This window comes from Geotrypetes seraphini, chromosome 3 (genome assembly GCF_902459505.1).
Source record: "Geotrypetes seraphini chromosome 3, aGeoSer1.1, whole genome shotgun sequence".
Classification (NCBI taxonomy): Eukaryota; Metazoa; Chordata; class Amphibia; order Gymnophiona; family Dermophiidae; genus Geotrypetes; species Geotrypetes seraphini.
In genome coordinates, this window is record NC_047086.1 from 229,382,429 (window position 1) to 229,409,550 (window position 27,122).

Here is a 27,122-nt window from a genome sequence, read left to right on the forward strand (position 1 = left end):
TAAATACCTTCCCCAGCCTCTTATTAACTTCTGTCACCCATTCCTCATTACATTTCTTTTTTTTTCTTTTTTTTTAATAAATCTTTATTCATTTTTACTTCTTACAAGTGCATCAATAAATAACAATTAAAGTTGAATACATCACTTGAATTTATTTCATATTTAACATTAATACATAAAATTTATCCCCTTCCCTCCCATCCCTACCATATCATATGTAATCAAATATATCCTATAAAAAATTATTTTCTACTGATATAAACATTTAATAAAATTCAGAATTTCCCCCTCCCACCCTATCATTTGCATTGTACTTATAATGGAAAAATTGTATCTATTCATTACTATAATTTGTCAATGGCCCCCAAATCTCTTTAAATTTCTTATAATTCCCTTTTTGTATTGCTATTGTTCTTTCCATTTTATAAATGTGATATAATGAGTTCCACCAAAAACTGTAATTAAGTCTGCTGCAATTCTTCCAATTATTTGTGATATGTTATATGGCGACTCCTGTCATAATCAATAAAAGCTTATTATTGTTTGATGAAATTTGGCTCTTTGTTCTCATTGACATACCGAATAGAATTATATCATACGATAAAGCTACAGGGTTCTCCAATAAACAATTTATTTGGGTCCAAATTGATTTCCAAAAGGTCAAGATAAAGGGACAATAACATAACAAATGATCTAGTGTCCCTATCTCAAGATTACAATGCCAGCATTTAGACTTAGAGCTGTTTAACTTCTGTAATCTAACTGGGGTCCAAAATGCTCTATGTAAAAGGAAAAACCAAGTTTTTTTCATAGATACGGATACTGTACATCTCATCCTCCAAGACCAAATTCGTGGCCATTGAGACGCAGAAATTTGCTGCTTAATCTCAATGCTCCAAATATCCTAAGTCCATTTTTAGGTTATTTATTTACAAATCCATTTATCAATTTATATCACTGGGCGGCTTGGTGTCCCAAGAAGTCCACCTGAAAGCATAGAAATTCCAAACTATATTGATTGTTAAGGTTTTTCCATTCAGGGAACCCTGCCTGAATAGCCTGTTTCAGCTGCAACCATCTAAAGCTTTGTGATTTATTAAGACCATATTTATGTTGCAGCTTTGAAAAATCAAGCAGTTTACCATTTGAAATAACATCACCTAAAATCCATATACCTGCTATCATCCAATGCTTCCAGATGACCTTAAATCCGCCAATTTGAATCTTGGAGTTTAACCATATAGTTTGATTTGTCGATTTATAGATTGGAATAGATGTTAAATTACTGACATATCACAGAGTTTTCCATGTATCCATTAATATTCTGTTTTCTTTATACAAGCTAAGCATTTTAATGCTAAGAACATGACAAACGTAAATGGAACATGAGTCGCCATTCCAACCACAACCAGTTTGGGGTATTATCAATGAGCTCTGGAAGGACCCAATACATACCCTGGCGCAAAATATAGGCTTGATGATACCTATAAAAGTTGGGAAAATTTACCCCACCCTCTAATTGGCTTTTGTAAAGATACTAGAGCGATTCTAGGAGTTTTACCCAGCCAAATAAATTTTGTAATAATACGATTTAATTTTTTATAAAAGGACCCCTGAAAGAACATTGGTATCATACCCATTTGATAACAAACCACAGGCAAGATCATCATTTTGACTGTTTGAACTCTCCCCCACCAAGAAAGATGTAAAGGATTCCATTGCTCACACATTTCTGTTACCTTCTTTAATACATTTTTTTCATTATCTTTCATTGTGTCTTCTAGAGTATTTTCTATCCTAATACCTAAATATTTTATTCCATCCTCCTTCCATAGAAAGGGGAATAGATCAAACAAGCCCTTTGTACAGTATACATTTAGTGGAAGAACTTCTGATTTGCTCCAATTTATCTTATATCCTGAAAATTTACCAAATTTCTCTATCAATTCAAGTAAACATGGAATGGTTGTTTCTGGAATTCTCAAATGAAGCAATATATCATCTGTATAAGCAGATACCTTATATTCCTGATCTGAATAAGAAATACTCTGTATCTCCTTCACTTGCTGAATAGCTAATAACAAGGGTTCTAGTACAATATCAAAAAGCAAAGGAGATAGTGGACAACCTTGTCTATCTCCCCTCTGCAAGGGAAAATGTTCAGATAAATTATTATTATTAATATACAATCTCGCAGCCGGGGAGCTATACAATGTTTGAATCATTTATATAAATCCTGAGCCTATACCAAACCATTCTAATGCTTGATACATGAAGGTCCATTCCACCCGATAAAAGGCTTTCTCTGCATCCAAAGACACCGAAAAAGTCAGATCATTCATGGCTTTTGTTAAATTTAACATATGAAAAAACAATCTGGTGTTATCTGATGAATGTCTTTTAGCAACAAATCCAGTTTGGTGCATATCAATAATAAAAGGGAGAGCCTTAGCCAAGCGTATAGCTAAGATCTTAGCCAAGAGTTTTCCATCCACATTAATTAAAAAGATAGGCCTGTAGTTTGAAACCAAAGTGGGATCTCTATTTGGCTTTGGCAAAACTATAGTTAAAGATTCCGCCATAGTACCTGTAATGCAACCCTTAGTTAGTTGAGTATGATATAAATTTAATAAATAAGGTAGCAGGGTAATTTGGAATGATTTATAAAATTCCACAGTAAAACCATCACCACCTGGAGCGGATTCAACTTTAAGAGACTTCAACGCTGTTTGTAATTCCTTTAATGATATAGGCTCTTCTAAACTTTTTTTATATGATCAGGAATTTTCAGTCCATTAATTAACTTCAAAAATTCTAATCCATCCCTTTTCCTATCTTCATAAGGCTCAGTAGAATATAGCTCTTTATAAAATTTTAAGAATTGATTTAATATATTTCCAATTTGAGAATGTGTGTATCCTTTCTCATCCTTAATTGCAATAATTTTTGTTCTTCTTTTCTTTGCTTTGCCAATAATCTTCCAGCCTTATTTGAGTTTCCATAATATAGAGTCTGTTGTGAAAACAAATCTTTCCTTACTAATTTTGAAGATATTTCATTATATTTGCCTTTTGCTTTTAACAAAGCCTGAAGAGTATTTTGTTCCCATTTATTAATCAATTTAGACTCCAAATTCTTAATTTCTTTTTCAAAATATTTCAAATTGTTTTTTAAGTTGTTTTCTAATATGTACAGAATATGAGATAATATTGCCTCTCATAGTAGCTTTAAAAGCATCCCATAGTATTTCCATGGAAATTTCTTCTGAAATGTTAATTTGAAAGAATTCATCCATCTTTAACTGTAATTCTTCAAGGAAATTTGAATCCGCAATCAATGTATTATCGAATCTCCAAACAGATCTACTATTATCTTGTTCAGCAAATTTAAATTCGATCCACACCCCACCATGATCAGATAAAATAATTGGATCTATGGAGGCTTGTGTCACATGTTGTACTAATTGATTTGAGACAAAAATATAATCTATTCTTGAAAAGGATTTATGAACTTGTGAGCAAAAAGAAAATTCCCGATCATTAAAATGAAGTATCCGCCATATATCTTTCAAATCACAAGAGTGCACTAAATTATCTAAACCCAATGATTTCATAATTTTGCTTGGTTTTTTATCCATTAATGGATCCATGACAGCATTAAAATCTCCAGCCACTACTAAATTAGAAGTGGCCAGTGGGAGAATCAATTGTTATATTTTTTTTTTAAATTCAATTTGGTTCGAATTAGGGGCATACACATTGAATAGTGCCAGGGTATTATTTCCCATGCTCTTTTCTATATGTAACCATCTGCCCAGGGGATAAAAATCAATCATTTGAAAATTAGCTGTACATTTTTTATTTATTAAGATGGCAACTCCTGCTTTTTTCCCCACTGCAGGAGCAAAAAAACACTGTTTCACCCAATCTCCTTCCAATTTCTTTGATTCTATAGCTGATAGATGTGTCTCTTGTATATAATATATGTCGGCATTTTGTTTTTTCAAAATGTAAGCATTTTTTTCTTTTTAATTTGATGGTTGAGGCCATTAACATTTAAGGAAAAGATTTAAATTTCCATTGTAAATATTATCTTCAAAATATCTAATCCAATAAAAATATGTAAAATTAATTAGATATTTATGAACACATACCATTTTCCAAAAATTAACCCACAGAACATAAAATAAAATTATTTCTATATTTCCCCCTTCCTCCCAACTTGATTATTAATAGTGAAAACTTAGAAACACACATATTAGAACAGGTAACAAAAAAACCCCAACAGACTACAATAATACATCCATTTCATATAAATCATCTAACCCTGTATTAATTTTGTCTTATTATTTACTTAATTGATAATTCCTTGACTAATTATACATTAGCAAATAAAAAAGAAATATAGATTGGCATGATAAAACAATCAAAAAACAAATACCCTCTAATTTATATTATACCACTTGTATCAAAATTATTAACATTCATGAATATTTCATAACTCTTTAAATAATTAATTTCAGCTTATATATAATCTATTATAAAGTTAATCATTTTAACTACCTTCCATAAATCTTACTTATTATAATTTTATACTATAATATGCTAGATTATATTATAAATTGGATGACAGGCTTAAACAATAGTTTCTACAAGGTGCAATATCACTAATAACACAAGGTGATGTTCTAAGTCACCCTAAATGCCTTGTAAGAAAAAATTTTTTTGTAACAAAAGAGTTACAATAGAAGTTCTCGGCCCTCAGAGATGTCACCAGGGGATCAAACGATCATATCCCCTGGCTTTACGCACCTAATCGTCACTGGGTCGGTGCAAAGTGTGAAACTGGTGTATCGTTTTTTTGTATATTTTTTTTACTCTTATAAGAGTAAAATTGAAAAAAATATACAAAAAAACGATACACCAGTTTCACACTTTGCACCGACCCAGTGACGATTAGGTGCGTAAAGCCAGGGGATATGATCGTTTGATCCCCTGGTGGCATCTCTGAGGGCCAAGAACTTCTATTGTAACTCTTGTTACAAAAAATTTTTTTCTTACAAGGCATTTAGGGTGACTTAGAACATCACCTTGTGTTATTAGTTAGATTATATTATAAATCATACTATATTCATATATATTTGATATATCAGAAGCAAGAGAGATTCATTTAATATGCTCTGTATGTTGATTATAATGGTTATCGATAACCCCTCCTTGTAAATGTTAAATTCCTTTAATTAATTAATGAAATTAGGCCATAGAAATTGAATAGTAAAAGTGAAAACCTAGTATTGAAATTGAAAAGCAAGTTATTATTAGGCCTAATGCACACAGCCTAAAAGTTTCTCTCATATGTTCCAATTGATCTCTAAGCATTTTACTGAGAAGACAATCTAAAGTCTATATAAAAAAAAAAAGCTCAAAGGAGATTCCATCTATGTCATCAAGGGCTTCCCCAGTTATCTCCAAGACTCATCAGCTTCCGTTTCGGCAATTAAATTTATTAGCACATGAGGAAGGAACGCAAGCTCTATCTTTTATATCTTACAGGATCTTGGTCACCATTGATAACATATGTCAAATCCTGAGTGTCTGCATCCAATATATAATTAGCGTGATGTTCAAGCGGCTTCCTTCTATGTTATATACCACTCTTCTGTAACAATAAACGCCGCCCACTGTGCCTTTTCTGAACAAACATATGTGCATTCGAAGTAATGTATTGAGCAAGCCGAAAACTTTGATGATAATCTCCCTTCGCTATCACATTAGAGCTGACACTAGGCATTGCGTAACCAGGACAAATCAGTTTATTTCAATAGACTTTGGGAAAGTCTATTTCGGTGAAAGGAACATTTCACACATGCAACGCCAGTTTATTGTTCTATCCATGTCGCATCAGTACCTAAGCTCTCTCAGATATTAAGTTCAATATAAAATATGAATCATAGTTTTGCAACGGCAAACCATTCTATATGACATTGTTTCATTCTAGAACTTATATCTTATGTCTGGAGCCGGTTTGTCATCTCCTTTAAAATGTCCTTTGACTATCATCAGCATTCTTTCTGCTGTTAAGAATCAAACCCCAAACCGACAGTCACATTTAACCATGTTCTTTATACTGAAAAAATAAAAAATAACTATGGAAACACAAATTAAAAGAAAATAAAATTAATAATTGACATCGACAAATCAGAAGATTACAACAGGGAACTAAATAAACATTGGCTGCTTGTGTTGATTTAGATATATTTGTAGTTTTCCTGGATCATCAAATTAAACGTTTTATTTCCCTGAGTAATCTTTATGAGTAATTTCACCTCTATATCTCTCAGTTGTGGCCTCAGTTCCAGAAATCTTTTCCTCTTTTCAGCCGTAGCTTTGGCAAAGTCTGGCACAATATGAATTCTGGCATCTTGGCATCGCAAGTTTTGATTTTCTTTTGCCAAACGAAGAATTTCTAAAACCTGCTGATGCCTTAATAATTTAAAAGTTAGAGGTCGAGGACCTACTTGTTTAACAGATCTTTTCGTAGGGATCCTGTGCGCACGCTCTATCTCTATTGGAAACTTCGTTTTAAGCGGCAGTAATTTTGGAAGAAAACTTTCAAGGAAAGAGATCGGGTTACTTTTCTCCACTCCTTCTGGTAACCCTAAGATACGTAAATTGCTCCTCCTTTCCCTGTTCGAGCAATCTTCCAGATCTCTAGTAAGTATTGCGATTTTCTCCCTATCAAGTTTAAACTGCCGTAATTCAGTTTCTTTCTTTTTCCCAACTGGTCTACTTTAACTTCTAGCATTTCCGTTCTTCTATTGAGTGAAGACATTTCTTCCTGCAGATCATTCAATTTTTTTTGCATTATTTAAGACGATCTCTTTAATTTCCCTAAGTTCTTTCATAATATCTTCCTCTTTGCCGCCTCTTGGCAATGGCGACTTCAACGGAGTTGCAGGTTCGGGTTTAGCCCTTTTTACACTGCCAGTAGTTGTAATCGCGGTATCATTTTTTGCCTGTTTCCCCAAGGCCATTTTAAACTAATAGTTGCCTTTATTTAAAGACAAAATTAAGTAAATTTCCTCTCTATTTGCTTTTAAAAATGTCTGTAAGAGCGGAGCTACTTCTTTACCCGTCCATTTGTGTGTACCACCAAGCCACGCCCCCTCATTACATTTCTATTGTCTGTACTCAGCCCTAAACCAGCCCTTATTTACTTTCCTTCATCTCTTACCCTCTCACCTTCTCCAGGTTCCTTATCCTGTCAGTCCTTCCAGTTCCTTTCTTCTGCCTCTTATACCCACATGTCTCTGACAGCACCGTTTAACTACCTTTCTGGCTCTATTACCATCCTATTTTCATTCATCACCCTGTAGTCCAATATCTCTCCATTTCTTCTCCAATCCTCCCTATGCCTATATTCCAGCATCTCCCTGTTCTTTATCTCTTCCTTTCCCTTTTCCCTCCTTCTCCCTGTTCTTTATCTCTTCCTTTCCCTTTTCCCTTGTTCCTCCATCTCCCTGCACTTCTCTTCCCTATCATTTCCCCCCCCAGAGTTCAGCATCCTTCCCCTTACATCAAGCATATCAAATTCAAAGGCTGACTCAGGCCAAATAAACAGCGTTTAAGTTCATGTGGGCAACAAAAAAGCAAAAACGTCATTTTTCATAGAAACTTAGGTTTATTTTGAAAAGTACAGTATAAAAAAAGAACAAGAGCAACGAAAAAATTAATATTTTCTTCCCGACACTTGGCATCTCTTCTCTGCTACTATTTTTCCTATTTTGGCAGGCAGGAAACAAAGGGTTGGAGTAAAGGGCCATTACTCAGAATGGCGATGGGTCACAAGTGGAGTACCATAGGGGTTGGTTCTGGGACCACTCCTGTTCAATATATTTATAAATGACTTGGAGACAGGGACGAACTGTGAGGTTATTAAATTTGCGGACGACACCAAACTCTACAGCAAGGTTAGAACGAAGGAAGACTGTGAAGACCTGCAAAGGGACTTGACGAGATTGGAAGACTGGGCAAGGAAATGGCAAATGAGTTTTAACACGGAAAAATGCAAAGTCATGCATGTAGGGAAAAAGAACCCGATGTTCAACTATAAAATGGGGGGATCACTGCTGGGGGTGAGCAACCTTGAAAGAGACCTGGGGGTGATGGTGGACACAACACTGAAAGCATCAGCACAGTGTGCGACAGCCTCAAAGAAAGCAAATAGAATGTTGGGTATCATCAAAAAGGGTATCACGACCAGGACGAAGGAAGTCATTTTGACGCTGTATCGGGCAATGGTGCGCCCACATCTGGAGTACTTTGTCCAGTACTGGTCGCTGTACCTCAAAAAGGACATGGCAGTACTTGAGGGAGTCCAGAGAAGAGCGACAAAACTGTCTCATACGCTGACAGATTGGAAATGCTGGGGCTATTCTCCCTGGAAAAACGGAGACTTAGAGGAGACATGATAGAAACCTTCAAAATCATGAAGGGCATAGAGAAGGTGGACAGGGACAGATTCTTCAGGCTGTGGGGAGCCACAAGTACAAGGGGGCACTCGGAGAAATTGAAAAAGGACAGGTTTAGAACAAATGCTAGGAAGTTCTTTTTAACTCAGAGGGTAGTGGACACATGGAACGCGCTCCCGGAGGCTGTGATAGGCCAGAGCACGCTACAGGGATTCAAGGAGGGTCTAGATAGGTTCCTGAAAGAAAAGGGGATTGAGGGGTACAGATAGAAGTGGAGGTAGGTTACAGAAATAGTCAGAAACCACTTCACGGGTCGTGGACTTGATGGGCCGCCGCGGGAGCGGACCGCTGGGCACGATGGACCTCTGGTCTGACCCGGTGGAGGCAACTTCTTATGTTCTTATGACTCAAGGTAAATGTCAATAATTCTGGATCTGATAGGAGACTTATTTACTTTCATAAGTGTAAATAACTGATCACACCAATAAGTACTTCCAAACATGGAAATAATTTCATATGCAAATTTTCGAGTATCTGGATCTCATTTACTGGATCTCTATTCACACTGGATCTCAATTACTTCCATTTGCAAATGATTAGGTATCAATTCTATATTTATTGAGAAAATCAAAGAAAACAAATAAAACTTGTCTTCCAAAGATTTAAAATCTGCAAATCTTGTTTCAAACTCAGTTCTAAGGCTTAAAATTTTTTCTGCGTATTTTTGATACGATGCAATTTCACCTAAACTTGATTTGTTTATGTTGCATGTTGGAAAGTGCATTAAATCTTAATTTTTCAACTGTTTTTCCCAAAGAACTAGCTTTAACTTGATCACACATGTTCGTAATGATCTGATCTTTTCCTTGGAGTTTTATATTTAAATCAATTAAGTGTTTTGTTATATCAATCATGAAGTATAAATCTTGTAACCATTCTGGATCAGAAAAGAACCTTGTGTCTTGATTTTTAGTTATTAAAAACTGACGTATTTCATCTTTCAAGTCCTAGAATTCTTTAAAGACCTTGGAGCAGGATAGCCAACATAGGAGAAACCGGAATATTCGCTTTCTAATTCACTTAAGAAAGCAAAGAATTGTCACTGATTTAAGCCTCGAGATCTTATGAAATTGATCATTTTTTGACATCAATACATTTACCATGTTTATTACCTTTGTGCATAATATGCATCTTGGATCCGTCAAGTTTCTTGGTTTTTTTTCCCCACAGTAATTCCACAAACCCATTGTTTTTTTCTGGCCATTGAAGGAAGCTACAGAAGTTAGTTTTGACAGAGGTAAATTGTATTTTTACAGAAGTTCATAAACACAATTAAATATATCTTGTCTCGTTGTAATGCCATGCATCAGTACTAGATCCAATAATTTCTCAAAAATGTTGAAATTTGTGTCACAAGCACGAAGAAACACAGCTAATCGAGCTATGCCCCCAATGTCCATACTCTCGTCTCGAAACTAGATGATTTTGCTTTGATCTGATCACTTAACTTGCCAGCCAAATCAGTAATTCTTTCTGCAATTGTATTTTGAGACAAAGAGATTGTTTTAAAAACCTTCACACTTCCAGGACAAACAATTTCTGCAGCTTTAATTAAACATTCCTTGATGAAATCATCTTTGGTAAAAGGTTTTGCGTGTTTAGCTGTCAACTCCAACAAGGTGTAGCTTGCATGCACCGTTGCTTCATTTTCTTGTGATACTTTAGTAAACTTGAACTGTTGTTTTCTCAGTCCCAACTTGAGCTCTTTCAACTTTTCTTGACTCATTAATCCTTCGTAATTGTCATATTTTGATTTATGCTGTTCATAGTGCCGTTTAATGTTATATAACTTTGGCACACTAACACGGGAAATTACGTCAGAAGGAGGGACTCAGTGGGAAGAAGGTTCCGGAGCAGCTCTGCGTGCAGGAAGCTTCTAAGAGGCTGGTAGGCCTGCCCTGTGAGGCGCAAAGGGGCCAACCCAGAAGAGTCACAGGTTTGGCTCTTTTCTGGTGAAAGGCCGCTGCTTAGCTCTTCACTGTAGTCCCGGCTACAGGAATGGCCCAGACAAGACGTGCACTGTATTTCTAAATCAGACAATACTTTTATTTGTAAGCAGAGTATATAAATGTAACAGCAGAAATGTACCAATAACAAGTTGGTATTGTCAGAATGGAGATGCAATGGGAGAGTATACAAACAGAAGCTGGCAGAGTCTGAATGTATGGGGGTCTCTCTAAAGAGAAAAGCAGGAAGGGAAGCCCATTATATAGGCTTTATTTTGGTCTACACTCCTACATCCTTTGCCATCCCAGGATTATTTCAATTGGTGAAAAATGCTTCTGTACTGCCCTTTCCTCATTGCCCCCCTTGTTCCTATGCCCATATCTGGAGAGTTGCTTACTGTTCTCTGTGGTTTTCCTGCAGGCAGGTCCTTTGTCTAGATGTGCAATGGCAGTTGGTGATGGCAGTTGTTTTTGGGTCACAAGATGGGCTGACAGTTGACCATTGTCATCTGGTTTCCCTGAAAGGCTTGGCCCTCTCCTTGAGAAATGAAACTTATCTGACCACAGGTTCATCAGGTCAAGCATAGTGGAAATAATTTAATAATTATAATAGCTTTATTTATATCCCATCATACCTTTTCAGTTCAAGAAATGCCCAGTAGAAATTTTTTTTAATTTGCATTTGTAGACAGGAATAGCATAACATGTGGCCCACAAGCTAATCACCTCTCTTGGGGTTCACTGCCCAGGCACCCCTTCTTCACCAGTTTTGACCCACACCCGTGATCAGGAGGGAGGGGACCTATTTGACCCGTGACAGGGAGGGGGCTGCTGAACAGCAATCACGAGAGGGAGCTGCTGGACCCGCGATTATGAGGGGGACTGCTGACCAGAGGGGTGGGAAGGGAGGTGACTCGCAGCAGATCCTTTACTGCGGGGACAAGGCCATTCACCATTCCACTGGGCAGTCAATTTTTTTCCCCTGTTCCTGCGGGTTACTTACAGCTACCCACAGGAAATAGTCACTGTTCACTCTCTACTTTGAGGGTCAGGAATGGCCCATGCACTTATGTTTGACACCCTTACTATAGAATATTAACCCATCAGAAAAGTGTAAATGTAACATATTGGCTTATACCTAAAAATTAGAAAGATGTTTCTTCCTATACTGCAAAGCTTTTCCCCACACTCCCAGGGTTTAAAGATATCCATCAATCCTGAATAGATCTTAACGTGCAAAGTTCATCAATATCCCCTGTATTCTGAAAGACTTACACACCTGGAGAGGAGTCAGATCCCTCCACAAAGATCCCACCCAGGCGAGGTAGGACCCAGTAGCACCTCTGGAAACGATCTTGCCCCAGTATGACAGTGCGAAGAGCCTGTGAGGTATGCAGCAGCTTTTTCCGGAAGTAACTCTGCCTCTGGGGAGAGACAAGGAGGCAAGCTGAATGCATAAGTGGGGAATGTGTGGAGGAACACTTTCCTTAATATAATGGAAAGAAAGGAACAAACCTTATTGAATGGCAATGTGAAGAGCAGGGATACAAAAAGAATGCTAGCACTGCACTAATTAATATGAGGAGTTCTACCTGAGTGAATGCCTCTTTTATATGGAACCTGGTCTGAGGCCTCACTCAAAGGTCTCGGGAACAAAATGAGATGCTTTACAAATACATAAAGCCCTAAGTTATCACACTGCCAAAAACAAACAAATTACTAATAAGCAGTACTTCTCTGTGAAACTGTTTTAACACTCATTGCAAACTGTAACTAAAGGAAGGAAGAATCAAGACCCATTTGTTGCCTGCACACCTGTAACTAGTAGTTACCTTGGTCAGCTTTTCAATCTGCTTCTCCAGCTGCAGAATGCTGGTTGCAGAGTAGCTGCCACCCTAAGAAAGAAGAGAATATGTCAGTATAAAAATGAATTATTGAATTTAAAAAGTGAAAATAAATCTTTTATTATTTAAGTCGGGAGATGGCATGGTCTTTTTTCATACTGGCATGGTTTCTGCTTCTGTGCCCAAGATTTCCCAACAGGCTAGTTTCTCCTCACCAGGCTTTTTGAAGGAAAACATTTATCCACCAGTTACACAATTGTGACCATCTCTGGAAAAACATGACTAAAGTCACTAAAAACAAAAAGGAGAAATTAGGTTCTTACCTGCTAATTTTCTTTCTGTTAGCCTGTAGTTCTTTACTGATGGGTTATATCTCACTATGACCAGATGGAGACCAAGACCAAAACTTGGTTGTAGTATATTAGCTGAGGCTCCCTCTAGCAAACCAGTCTGCCGAATAGCCAAGCAGAACCTAGGAAAATACTAACTGAGAACAGTAAAAACACTCCAAACATGAGCTTAAAAACAACAAACACATGGTAACAACTGTTAGAACATGTAGAGAAAATTACATTACATTAGTGATTTCTATTCCATCATTACCTTGCGGTTCAAGAAGGATTACATAAGAATTGTTATGAAGTTACAAGATATATAGGCGGATTACATAAAAATGTCCCAACAGCTCACCAGCTAAGCCAGCTGAACCATAGCCGCTGTTCTTACATCTTGCCGACCCTAGAAAAATACTAGAACCCGCAGCAAAATAAAAATCTGCAAGCGAGCAAAACCCACAATCATCACATAAGGACAGAAAGGGTGGGGAACTATAATGGTCTACATGCTAAAAGAAAGAAAATTAGCAGGTAAGAACCTAATTTCTCCTTCTGTGTCGCCTGATAGACCGGTATAGTTCTTTACTGATGGGACGTACCAAAGCAGAACCCATCCAGGGTGGGACCCTCGAAGGGCCGACACCAGAACACACTCACCGAATACTGCGTCCCAACACGCGTGAATATCCACACGGTAGTGTCTGACAAAGGAATGCAGAGAAGATCAAATTGCAGCCTGGCAAATATCCACTGGAGGCACAAGAAAAGACTCAGCCCAAGAAGCTGCTTGACCCTGAGTGGAATGAGCCTTAAGAAATTCAAGAAAAGGCTTTTTCTGAAGAAGATAAGCAGAAGTAATAGTCTCCTTGATCAAACACGCCATAGGAGCCTTGGAAGCACCATCCCCCTTACAAGGACCCACTAGAAGAACAAAGAGATGATCTGATTTCCTAATCTCCTGGATCCTCTGCACATAAGAGTGAAGGACCCAACTGACATCCAACTTGCGCAACTGTTTCTGCTCAGAAGATCCCTCACAACTACCCAACACCGGAAGGACCACTGACTGACTGATATGAAAAAGAGAAACTCCCTTTGGAAGAAAGGAAGGAACAGGCCGCAACACAACCCACTCTAGAGAACTCCAGGAAGGGAGACCTACAAGAGAAAGCCTGCAGCTCAGAAACACGTCTAGCAGATGTAATAGCCACCAAGAAGACCGCTTTAAGGATAAGGACCTTCAACGAACAGGCACCCAAAAGCTCAAAAGGTGGGCATACCAGCATGGACAAGACCAGATTAAGATCCCAAGATGGAACAGACGGTCGCACGAGAGGCTTGAGCAATTTGACCGCCCGCAAGCTGAACCCGGAGAGAAGACCAAGCCAGGCCCCTGTCCAGACCATCCTGCAAGAACTCTAAGATGTTAGGCAGGGAAGCACGAAAAAAGACCACTCCATGCACAGCACACCACTCCTCAAAAAGACGCCAAACACGCACATAAGCCCGAGAGGTGGAAAGTCTCCGAGACCCCAAGAAGGTTGAGATCACTTTATCTGAATACCCCTTCTTACCTAGGCGGACCCTTTCAAGAGCTAAGCCTTAAGACAAAAGGGACCCAGATCAAACATTGGAATGGGGACCTGAGATAGAAGGTCGGTCGAGAGAGGCAGAGGAAGAGGATCCGCCACCAGATGCCTCACCAGGTCCATGTACCATGGATGCCTGGGCCAATCGCCACCAGAATCACTAGGACCGGATGTCGAACAATGCAGAGAACAACTCCGTCCACTAATGGCCATGAAGGTAACACATACGACAGATCCTCCACTGGCCATGGTTGAACCAGAGCATCCAGCCTCTAGGCCTCTCTCTGCGACGACTGAAGAAGCGGTGTGTTTTGGGGTTGACACTCATGGCCATCAGGTCCATGAGGGGCTGACCCCCAAGGCTGCACTATTAGCTGAAAGGCTGTGGGCTTAGACACCACTCTTCGGGATCTAAGGCGCAACAACTCAGAAAGTCCGCTTGCACATTCTCCATGCCTGCAATGTGGGAGGTCGAGATGTCCTGAAGATGAGACTCTGCCCAGATCATAAGCACAGCCACTTCCTGCGCCACCAAAGTGCACTTGGTGCCCCCCTGACGAATGACATAGGCCACTGCTACCACCGTGTTAATTGTCCAAAAGAATCCTGACTTGCCCATCAGAAAGGACTGGAAGGCTAACAGCGCTAGACAGATAGTTCTAGTCTCTAGAACACTGAACAACCAGGATGCCTCCTTCGTAGACCAGATGCCCTGAGCTGAGTGACCTAGACACTGTGCTCCCCAACTGAGGAGACTTGCATCCATGAGCAGCACTGTCCACTGCGGCTGATCCAGACTCGCCCCTTGCACTAGATGGGAGGTCTGGCGCCACCAATGAAGACTGCAGCGAGCCAAGCCCCGCAGAGGGACATGATGATCCAGACTGTGCCTCTTAGGCAACCACCTTCGAAAGAGAGCATACTGAAGAGGACGCATATGGGCACAAGCCCACCTCACTGCATCTAGGGAACCACCATCAACCCCCCAAGACTTGGAGGAAATCCTGCGCCAGGAGACACCGGGCTGCCATAAGCAGGCAAATCTGAGATTGCAATGTGCTTACCTGGGCCTCTGGGAGGAAGACCTTCCCCAAGGAGGTGTCGAAAAGAACTCCTAAGTACTCCAGGCGCTGAGAGGGGGCCAACCGGCTCATGGAAAGGTTGACAACCCATCCCAGTGACCACAGAAACTCCACCACCTGAGCCATGACCCGGGTGTTCTCCTGCGCTTTGCTCGAATCAACCAGTCGTCCAGGTAGGGATGAAATAGAATGCCCTCTTTGTGCAACGCCGCCACAATGACCACCATAATCTTGGTGAACATCCACAGAGCTATGGCCAGACCAAAGGGAAGCACACAGAACTGATAGTGCTGCCCCAAGATTGCAGAGTGCAGGAAGCAATGATGAGAGGTCTGAATTGGATTATGCAAGTAGGCCTCCGTCAGAACAAGAGAAGTCAGATACTCCCCTGGCTGAACCGTCAGAATCACAGACCACAGAGTTTCCATGCAGAAGGACAGAACTTGGACAGCCCTGTTGACCCCTTTCAAATCTAAGATGGACTGAAAAAAAATCCTTCTTTCTTTGGCACCACAAAGTAAATCGAATACCTGTCTGTGCACCACTCCTGAGGGGTTACTGGGACTAAAGCTTTGAGATCTAGCAATCTTTGAAGGGTCTGGTGAAAAGCCTGTTTCTTCCACGCTGCCTGACAGGGAGAAGCGAGAAAATGATCTGGCAATGAATGTGCAAACTCCAGAGCATAACCGTCCTGAATCACCTCCAGTACCCATTGATCGGACATATCTCTGCCCACTTTGGATAAAAATTGCGCAGCCGGTCGCTTACCGGAATTAGAGCAATGAGTCATTGGGCAGGACAGGCTGCAGAAACTGGTGGGGGCACTACCAGCACCCCAGTGGGCCCTTCGAAAGGACTGCATGTGCTGGAAATACTGGCCTCAGGAAAGCCCAGGGGTCTGAAAAGAAGAGGCCCCTCACCCAGGACGGAGATGGTGGAAATCATGCCCACACCTGCGAGCAGTACCACCTCGTGCCAGCGGCCTAGCTCTATCTTCAGGCAAACGAGGCACTTTAGAAACTGTTAAGGTCTAAACCAACTTGTCCAGGTCTTCACCAAACAAGAAAGACCCCCTAAAGGGGAATTTTGTCCGCTTAGCTTTGGATGCCGCATCCGCCGACCACACTCGAAGTCACAAGGTACAGCATGCTGCCAACTCCAAAAACCATAGACTTGGCAGAAGCTCGCAAGAGGTCATACATGGCATCTGAGAGAAAATAAGCACCCATTTCAACTTTGGCAACTTCCTGCTCTACTAAGTCCCAATTATTAGACTCATGGTCAAGGACATGCTCGGCCAAGTGAAAACACCCCTGAGCAACCAGACCGCCACACATCGCCGCCTGGACCGACAGAGCTGTCACATCAAAATGCTGTTTAAGGAAAGACTCCAACTTACGTTCCTCTGGGTCCCTTCAAGGCAGAACTGCCCTCCACAGAAACGATATGCCACTTCGAGATGGCCGAGACCACCACGTCCACCACCGGCGACTTCAGAGAGTCCCGATCCCCTTCCGGGATGGGGTATAGGTGGGCCATTGAACACGTAAAGCAAAAGGGCGCATCCGGCACCTGCCATTGTGCAAGCATAATATCCCGAATATCCTGATGCATAGGGAAAGAGCAGGAAATAAGGTGGATCCCCAAAAGCAAGGGATCCACCACATGCGGGGGCTCCAACAAGGTGTCCTCGGACCGGAACACAAGAGAAGACCGGCAAAAGCATCTCATGGAGCTCGTCCCGCAGAAAAACGTGCCCCACGGACACATCAGCACTAGCAGAAGGAGCACAAAGCCACCGCTAGCAGGAAAACCGTATCCCCCAGAGGATCCTGGAGAGCTCCCCAAAGGGTCAAGGTCTTGAGAACCAAAATATTGCTCCTTCAAAACCAACAGCATCCCAGGAGACCCAAGAGCATTGGGACGCGAAAGGAGCAGTGGGGAACAGCACTGTCACTGAATGGGGCTGACCAGTAGAGGACATCGAAGGCAAACCCCCCCCCCCCCAGGGCAGAAGCAGGACCTCCAGCCGCAGCAAACATGTAAAATAGGGGGGGAAAAACTCTTAGCAGCCCCATGGGACTCCCTGCCACAGCAGGAGTTCCAGCAAACAACCTGCTGCCTGTGTCACCAAACAGGGGCAAGGTCACCTGAGGCTAAACAAAAATGGAGGTGCTTCCCGTCAAAAATGGAGCTGAACCAAAAAAAAAAAAAGCTCCATAGACCTGCATTGGTGGCTGGGGAACCTCCCACGTGGGTGGCAGGGGAAGCCTGGGCAGATAGCTTCCGGCCGTGAGGCACTCGCAAAGGGGATCCCTGGCTGCCGGCACCCAATGCTGACAAAGATTCCCCTTCGCAGTGGCTTGCCTAGCTCAAACAAGCTGGCCGCGAGTGACTCGCGGCTGGATTACAATGAGCACTTTTCCCCTTGCAAAAGTACTCATTTCTCCAGACGCAACCTAGCTAGAATAAAAGTGCTGGTTAGTACAAAAAGACAGAAAATACAGTAAATTTAAACTGAAAAAGCACTTTACACCAGCACAGCCTCAGGATTTTTTTTTTTCAGAACAGACTCCATGGCTCTCAAAGCTAGAGGCCTGACCAGTATCAGTGGCTAGGCTGCCAGCTGAGGCACCACTACAAAAATGTGGGGAGGTGGAGGAAGTGGAGGGAGGGACCCAGCACAAGACCTGCCAGGTTTGACACCCCCGAGGTCAGACGAATCCCCAATCAGGACCCGTCCAAGCTCCATCCAGCACTAAAAGGGGAACCAGGAGTAATAAAACAAATTCCAACATGCCTAACAGAGGAAGCCAGATTTTTTTCTACCTCTACCTGCTGTAGACTAAGAAAGACTGGGCTGCTAGAGGGAGCCTCAGCTAATATACTACAACCAAGTTTTGGTCTCAGTCTCCACCTGCTGGTCACAGTGAGATATAACTCATCAGTAAAGAACTATACAGGTCTATCAAGTGACACAGAAAGCACAGTTACTTACCGTAACAGGTGTTATCCAGGGACAGCAGGCAGATATTCTTAACGCATGGGTGACGTCACCGACGGAGCCCCGGTAAGGACATTTTAACTAGAAAGTTCTAGTTGGCTGCACCGCGCATGCGCGAGTGCCTTCCCGCCCGACGGAGGAGTGCGTGGTCCCCAGTTAAGATAAGCCAGCTAAGAAGCCAACCCGGGGAGGAGGGTGGGACGTAAGAATATCTGCCTGCTGTCCCTGGATAACACCTGTTACGGTAAGTAACTGTGCTTTATCCCAGGACAAGCAGGCAGCATATTCTTAACGCATGGGTGACCTCCAAGCTAACAGAGAGGGAGGGGGGATGGTTGGCCATTAGGAAAATAAATTGGGTAACACAGATTGGCCGAAGTGTCCATCCCGTCTGGAGAAGGTATCCAGACAGTAGTGAGTAGTGAACGTGTGAACTGAGGACCAAGTGGCAGCCTTGCAGATTTCCTCGATGGGCGTGGAACGGAGGAAAGCCACAGAAGCAGCCATAGCTCTGACCCTGTGGGCCGTGACAGCACCTTCCAGTGAGAGACCGGCCCGAGCATAACAGAACGCAATGGAGGCAGCAAGCCAGTTGGAAAGCGTCCATTTAGAGACAGGACGACCTAGGCGGTTAGGGTCGAAGGACAAAAAGAGCTGAGGGAACGAGCGGTGGGTCCTGGTACGGTCAAGGTAGTATGCAAGGGCACGCTTACAGTCCAACGTGTGTAACGCCTGTTCCCCAGGATGAGAATGGGGCTTAGGGAAAAAGACAGGCAACACAATGGACTGATTGAGGTGAAATTCCGAGACCACCTTGGGAAGGTCCCCAAACTCTGCCTGAAACTGAAATCCTGTAACTGCTCCTTGGATCCATTTCCATCCTATCTATTTGAGAAAATACCCGCACAGGCCATCTCTTCTCTCACCATACTCATAAATTCTGCCCTATTATCGGGCCTCTTCTCCCCTGAAATGGGACGCATTGCACTGACCCCCCTACTGAAGAAAGCTGACCTAGACCCCTTCACCCCATCCAATTATCGCCCAATAGCAAACATTCCGCTCCTAACCAAATTGCTTGAGTCCATCGTCTCCTCCCAACTCTCAGCCTACCTGGAAAGATTCTCTGTCCTCCTACCCTATCAACACGGCTTCAGACCCAACTTCAGTACCGAAACCCTCCTGGCCTCCCTAGTCTCGAAGATCCAACAATTTCATTCTCACAAAAAATTTGCCATTCTCCTTCAATTCGACCTCTCTGCTGCCTTTGACGTTGTCCACCACGACATTCTAATCTTCCTACTCTCCGAGATAGGCATTAGCTCTACAGTCCTTGACTGGTTCTCGAACTTCTTACGTTCTCGCTCTTACACCGTCACCAAACATGGTTCCTCTTCCTCCCCATGGAAACCGACATGTGGAGTCCCACAAGGCTCCCCCCTATCTCCCATCCTCTTCAACATTTATATGTCCTCCCTGAATCTCCTCCACCTATCCCCCCTAGAAACACTCTACACTTACGCCGACGATATCCTGGTCCTCCTCGAGACCGACGCGAACCTCACCAATCTCGCAGCTAACATCTCTTCTTGCATAACCAACCTTCAATCCTGGGCTCACACTGTACAAATGAAATTGAACGAGTCCAAAACCAAACTACTATGGCTCGGCCCTAAACTTGATCAATTACCCACTTCCATCCCACTGCCCACAGGCTCCTCTCTACAGTTGGAGTTCTCTAGCAAAGTTCTGGGCATCACCATAGATTCATCATTATCCTTCAACGACCACCTCAACTCCCTGATAAAAAAATGCTTTTGCAGCCTTCACATGCTGAGGAAAGTGAGGTCCTGCTTCCACCAAAAACACTTCGCCGTCCTCGTTCAATCCATCATCCTCTCCAGATTGGATTATTGCAATTCCATTTACCTAAGCTTAACAAAGAAAAGCCTTCACAGACTCCAACTAATCCAGAACACCGCGGCCAAACTTATCTTCTCAAAAAGTAAATTTGACCATGTCTCACCGCTTCTGTCCAAGCTCCACTGGCTTCCCGTTATTTCCAGGGTCCACTTTAAATGTGTCTGCCTAACCTTCAAGATCCTCCACGGTATTCTTCCTCTTCTTATCCCTCTATCCTGGAATTCCTCAAATCCAATCTCCACTAGATCCACGCAAAAATTAAAACTATCCTACCCCTCCTTAAAAGGCATCTCCCTTGTTGGTAAACTTGGGTCTTCCCTCCCTTTCAGAATCGCTCAGCTCTGGAATATTCTCCCTCCTCCTCTCCGCAATTTGAGCCCCTTTCTACCATTCCGTAAGCATCTGAAGACCTGGCTCTTCTCCAAAACGTAACCCCGTCCCCTTCCTGGCACTCTCACACCTAACCTCTCTTCTCTCTTACTTATATAATTCCATTGGAGTTCCGTTCCTTCCCTAACCATGTAAACCGTGTCGAGCTCCATCTGCGGAGATGATGCGGTATATAAACCCAAGATTTAGTTTAGTTTAGTTTAGGATGGGTACGCAGAACCACCTTGTCATAGTGAAAAACAGTGAAAGGTGGGTCGGCAACCAGTGCATGTAGCTCACTAACCCTCCTGGCAGAGGTGATGGCAATGAGGAAAAGCACCTTCCAGGTAAGAAATTTGAGCGAAGTTGTGGCAAGAGGCTCAAAAGGAGGTTTCATGAGGGCAGATAAAACCACATTCAGGTCCCAGACGACTGGAGGAGGCTTCAGAGGTGGTTTGACATTGAAGAGGCCCCTCATGAACCGGGAAACCAGGGGGTGAGCCGTGAGAGGTTTTCCGAGGATAGGCTCATGAAACTCAGTGATGGCACTGAGGTGGACTCTGATTGAGGTAGACTTGAGGCCAGCGTCGGATAGAGAGCAAATAGTCCAGTACAGTTTCCACCGCCAATGAGGTGGGATCGTGGTGATGTAGTAGACACCAAGAGGAGAACCTGGTCCACTTCTGATGGTAATATTGGAGGGTGGCCGGTTTCCTGGAGGCATCCAAAATACGACGGACAGGCTGAGACAGATTCTCTGGAGAGGTCAGCCCGAGAGAAACCAAGCTGTCAGGTGGAGCGAGGACAGATTGGGATGCAGTAGAGACTGATGCTGCTGTGTAAGTATAGTAGGAAACACAGGAAGAGGAATGGGTTCTCTGGAGCTTAGCTGGAGCAGGAGGGAGAACCAGTGTTGGCGGGGCCACCGAGGGGCGATGAGAATCATGGTGGCTCTGTCCCTGCGGAGTTTGAATAACGTCCGCAACATCAGAGGTAGTGGAGGAAAGGCATAGAGGAACCGATCCGTCCAGTTGAGCAGGAATGCATCCGGGGCCAGACGATGAGGAGAGAAGAGTCTGGAACAGAAAAGGGGCAGCTGATGGTTGTGAGGAGCTGCAAAGAGGTCCACCTGAGGAGTGCCCCACCGAGCAAAGATGGAGCGGAGTGTGGGAGGATCCAGAGTCCACTCATGAGGTTGAAGGATGCAGCTGAGATTGTCGGCCAGGGAGTTCTGTTCGCCCTGGATGTAGACAGCCTTGAGGAAGAGACTGTGGGCCGTGGCCCAGGTCCAGATGCGGATGGCCTCCTGACAGAGGAGGGGAGATCCGGTGCCGCCTTGCTTATGTAGTACATGGCGACTTGGTTGTCTGTGCACAGGAGAAGAACCTGAGGGTAGAGAAGGTGCTGGAAGGCCTTGAGGGCATAGAACATGGCCCTGAGTTCCAGGAAATTGATGTGATGTTGACGCTCTTGAGGGGTCCAGAGTCCCTGGGTGCGAAGATCTCCCAGGTGAGCTCCCCACGCATAGGGGGAGGCATCTGTGGTTATGAGCATGGAGTGAGGGGGTAGATGAAAGAGTAGACCCCTGGAAAGATTGGAGGAGTTCAACCACCATTGAAGAGATTGCTGAAGAGACGATGTCACAGAGATGGGATGAGAAAGAGGATCCGTGGTCTGCGACCATTGGTTGGCTAGAGTCCATTGAGGTGTCCTGAGGTGGAGTCGCGCCAGAGGAAGCACATGGACCGTCGAGGCCATGTGGCCCAGGAGGACCATCATCTGCCGAGCTGGGACGGAGTGATGAAGGAGCACCTGACGACAGAGGTGGAGCAGGGTCCGTTGTCGGTCGGAGGGGAGAAACGCCCTCATCAGAGTGGTGTCGAGAACCGCACCAATGAACTGAAGTCGCTGTGTGGGAAGCAGGTGTGACTTGGGGTAGTTGATCTCGAACCCCAGGAGATGGAGGAAAGAGATGGTGTGTTGAGTGGCTTGTAGCACAAGCGGAGACGTAGGTGCTTTCACCAACCAATCGTTCAAGTAGGGGAACACCTGGAGGTTGTGAGACCTGAGGAAGGCCGCCACCACAATAAGGCACTTGGTGAACACCCTGGGCGATGATGCGAGGCCAAAGGGTAGCACTTTGTACTGGTAGTGATGGTGCTGTATCTGAAACCGGAGGTAGCGACGTGAAGTCGGATTGATTGGAATGTGAGTGTAGGCCTCTTTGAGGTCTAGGGAACATAGCCAGTCGTGTTGAGAGAGAAGAGGGTAAAGCGTGGCAAGGGAGAGCATTCTGAATTTTTCCTTGACCAGACACTTGTTGAGGTCCCGGAGATTGAGGATGGGATGGAGGTCTCCTGTCTTCTTGGGAACCAGGAAGTAGCGGGAGTAGAATCCCTGACCCCTTTGGTCTGAGGGTACCTCTTCGATGGCATTGAGAAGAAGGAGGGGTTGAACCTCCCTCAGGAGGAGGAGGGATTGGGAGGAGTGAGAAGCAGACTCTATGGGGGGATTGTCTGGTGGAAGAGTCTGGAAGTTGAGAGAGTAGCCTTGGCGAATGATGTTGAGGACCCATTGGTCGGATGTGATGACCTCCCAACGGCTGAGGAAGAGTTGGAGGCGTCCTCCGATAGGCTGAGGAAGAGGCAATGATGGTGGGAGACTGGCTATGCCCTGGAGAAAGGAGTCAAAAGGGTTGAGATGGTTTTGACGGAGGGAGAGGTTTGGCAGGCTGATGAGACTGGGAACGAGCCTGAGGTTGATGCTGGTGACGAGGACGGCGAGGTTGTTGCTGAGGCGGGTTGAGAGGTCTGGCCGAGAACCTGCGTTGGTAGGAGGACTGCTGTCTGTAGGGACGAGCAGGCGGAGTCTTCTTTTTGGGTTTGACCAGAGTGTCCCACCTAGTCTCGTGTGCTGAGAGTTTCTGGGTGGTTGAGTCCAGGGATTCCCCGAAGAGTTCGTCACCAAGACAAGGTGCGTTAGCCAGGCGGTCTTGGTGGTTAATGTCGAGGTCAGAAACTCTCAGCCAGGCCAGACGCCGCATGGCAACAGCCATGGCAGATGCTCTAGAGGTCAGCTCAAATGAGTCATAAATGGAGCGTACCATGAATTTCCGAAGTTGGAGCAGACTGGAAATTTGCTGTTGGAAAAGAGGGGCCTTACATTCAGGAATGTATTTTTGCAAGGAGGAGAGTTGTTGCACCAGATGCTTCATATAGAAGGAGAAGTGAAAGGTGTAATTATTTGCCCTGTTGGCCAGCATTGCATTCTGGAAAAGGCACTTGCCAAATTTATCCATCGTTTTGCCCTCTCTGCCAGGAGGGATGGAGGCATAGACACTGGAGCCCTGAGTTTTCTTTAAGGTGGACTCCACCAGGAGAGATTCATGGGGCAATTGAGGCTTGTCAAACCCTGGGATTGGGATGACCCGGTACAAGCTATCCAGTTTGCGAGGGACCCGGGGACAGTGAGGGGGTTCTCCCAATTTTTGTAAAAAGTTTCCCGTAGGATGTCATGGACGGGTAACTTAAGAAATTCCTTGGGAGGTTGCTCAAAGTCTAGGGCATCGAGAAAAGCCTGGGACTTTTTAGAGTCGGACTCTAAAGGAATGGAAAGAGCAGCCGACATCTCCCTGAGGAACTTGGTAAAAGAGGACTGTTCGTGCTTTGAACCGGTGTCAATCGTGGAGTGTTCCTCGTCCGTCGAAGAAGCGTCTTCCTCGGTACCGTGCGGGGATTCTTCCCATAAGTCAGGGTCCCTGATGTCGGGGTGTGCACGGCGGGTCATCGGTGTGGAGGGCTTGGCATGGCGGGTCTTGGAGAGAGACTTGCCGGAGCGGACCGAGGTGGTACCGGGAGAGGAAGACCGGTGCCTTTCCTGGTACCGGGAAGGGTCGGCATCAGAACGGGCCTGAACCGCAGGTTGGGAATGGTGCGGTTCAGCAGAGAGCACCGGCATGGAGTGTTAAGTGACACCGATGGGATCGTGCGAGGCTCGGACCGGTCTTGCACCAGAAGGTGTGAGGCCAGCAGTGCCGGCAACAGTTGTTGGAGTTGTTGCTGCAGCTGCTCCTGTAACTGGGTCTGGAGTATGGCCGCGATGCGGTCGTCCAGGGGAGGCACCGGTACCACTTTTTTCTTTTTCGGTACCATAGGTGCCGCTCTACGCTCCGGCGATGAGGAGGCCGATGACGAGGCACTCACCGATATCGGAGCGGAGCGTTTGCGGGGTCGGTGCGGTGCCGGGAGGACCGGCGTCGCAACTGTGGCAGGAGGGCGCTCAAGGGAAGTGAAAGGCTTCTTAGCCGGCTTACCTGGGGCCAGCGACCCCGAAGAAGGATCTGGCGGTGTCCAAGTAGTCGGTGCCGACTTTTGAGATGCTGTCGACGTCGCGGCAGATTCCATGGCAGATCCGGTGCCGAAGAGAAGATTTTGCTGGATCTGCCTATTTTTTAATGTGCGCTTTTTAAGAGTCGCACAGCGGGTGCAGGTGTCAGCCCGATGCTCCGGACCCAAGCACTGCAGGCACCAATTGTGCGGGTCGGTGAGAGAGATCGGGCGTGCACACCGCTGGCACTTCTTAAAGCCCGGTTGAGGGGGCATGAAGGGAAACACGGCCTCCGCAAAATCGAAGCCGGAGGCCTGTATGGTGGCAGTAGGCCCCGCCGGGGCCGGGCCGAAAAAATAAGAAAACTGGACAAGTTTTTTTTTTGTTTTTTTTTTTTTAAATAAAAGCAAAGGAATCCGAAAGGAAAAAAAGAATCAAAGAACAAGAAAAAATACGCGAGTGGGAAGGCAAAAAATAGTTTTTCAACGGCCGTCTTCTTCACTCCGCGGAAACGAAGAAACTGGGGACCACGCACTCCTCCGTCGGGCGGGAAGGCACTCGCGCATGCGCGGTGCGGCCAACTAGAACTTTCTAGTTAAAATGTCCGTACTGGGGCTCCGTCGGTGACGTCACCCATGCGTTAAGAATATGCTGCCTGCTTGTCCTGGGATAATGAGTTTTACAAGTTAATTCTATTAGAGCAAACAATTTGTAACTAACAGTCCAAACCCCATCCTTTTAAGTTACAAAAAAAAAAAGATACAGAAGTTCAAACATGTGACAGCTTTTGAACCCATGATGTGAAAATCGGTCACTCTCAACATGAAGTGCTGGGATGTGGGACCACAGAAGACAAAAGCAAATAGAGATGGAGGTATGGTAGACTCTGAATGATATGCAGAATAGAGAATGACACGGTGGCTGTTACCCGCTGAAACAGTGGGGAGATAAAAAGTGCTTACTGCAGCCGCCAGTGCCACTTGCAGCACAAGTTTTTCCATCGGGGCAGGCAGCCCCTGCAGCAGCCCAACGCTAGCCAGCGTCAAGGAGAGGGGTCCTGGAGGACTCCTTTAAAAGTCCATCTAACCACAATACGTGGCCCGTGGTTGCGAGCCCGGGGCCACGAGTCTGAAGGGGCATGGCCCAAAGGGTCAGGACACGCCCCTTTTGAGTCCCTTCAGAGCTTGTGAGGAGTTGGGAGAAGGCACATACTAATTCCTTCCACCATGAGCACAAGAAAGGCGAAATTACACTCTTTACCTTCAGGAATGGGACCATTGGTTCAACCTTGGGAAAGGATTCCCTAAATCAATCACAAAAACAAAGGTACTCAAATTCCGGGGCACTGACTTTGAACGCATGGGAGATTTCGTTCATCAGACGCTGCAGGACCAAGCAGAGACCGGTAATGTGGAAACTATGTGGTCATACCTGAAATCATCCATACACGAAGCAACTAATCGCTACATAAAATCGGTAGATAAACGGCAAAGAAACAACAAACCCCAATGGTTCACTGAGGAGATCTCGCACCTCATTAAAGAGAAGAAAAAAGCATTTCTTTCCTACAAACATATGCAGAGAAGAGAAACTAAAGTAGAATATAAGACCAGATCTGCAGCGGTCAAAACAGCAGTTAGGGAGGCTAAACTTCGAGTGGAAGAAACTCTGGCAAAAAACATTAAAAAGGGGGACAAATCCTTCTTTAGGTATATCAGTGATAGGAAAAGGAACATAGACGGTATAGTACGCCTTAGACAACCGGACGGAAACTACGCAGTGGCGGATTCCGAAAAAGCCGAACTACTAAATAAATATTTCTGCTCAGTCTTCACCTGCGAGGCACCGGGACACGGACCACAGTTGAAGGCAAAACAAAACGTGGAAGACCCATTTCAGAATTTTGAGTTCACACCTGGGGACGTCTGACAAGGCTCAAGGTAAACAAGGCCATGGGACCGGACAATTTACACCCAAGAGTGCTCAGAGAATTGAGAGATGTTCTGGCGGAACCGTTGACAATGCTCTCCAATCTCTCACTAAGTACGGGGAAAGTTCCCCGTACTTGGACTGGACTGGACTGGACTTGGACTGGAAAACAGCCAACGTCGTTCCTCTGCATAAAAAGGGTTGCAAGGCTGAGGCTGCGAACTATAGACCGGTGAGTCTCACCT

General features: G+C 44.3%; 1 protein-coding gene across 5 annotated transcripts in view; it reads right to left on the reverse strand.

The window, feature by feature from the left end:
* The window catches only part of BAZ2A (bromodomain adjacent to zinc finger domain 2A), a 305,747-nt gene that overhangs the window by 107,289 nt on the left and 171,336 nt on the right, over nucleotides 1-27,122 (reverse strand). For all 5 annotated transcript variants that reach the window (XM_033936980.1, XM_033936976.1, XM_033936978.1 and 2 more), the window contains exons 18-19: nucleotides 12,309-12,371; nucleotides 11,756-11,900 (exon numbers count right to left, since the gene is read on the reverse strand). In XM_033936980.1, coding sequence (XP_033792871.1) covers nucleotides 11,756-11,900; nucleotides 12,309-12,371 — 208 coding nt within the window. The remainder of the gene's footprint in view (nucleotides 1-11,755; nucleotides 11,901-12,308; nucleotides 12,372-27,122) is intronic.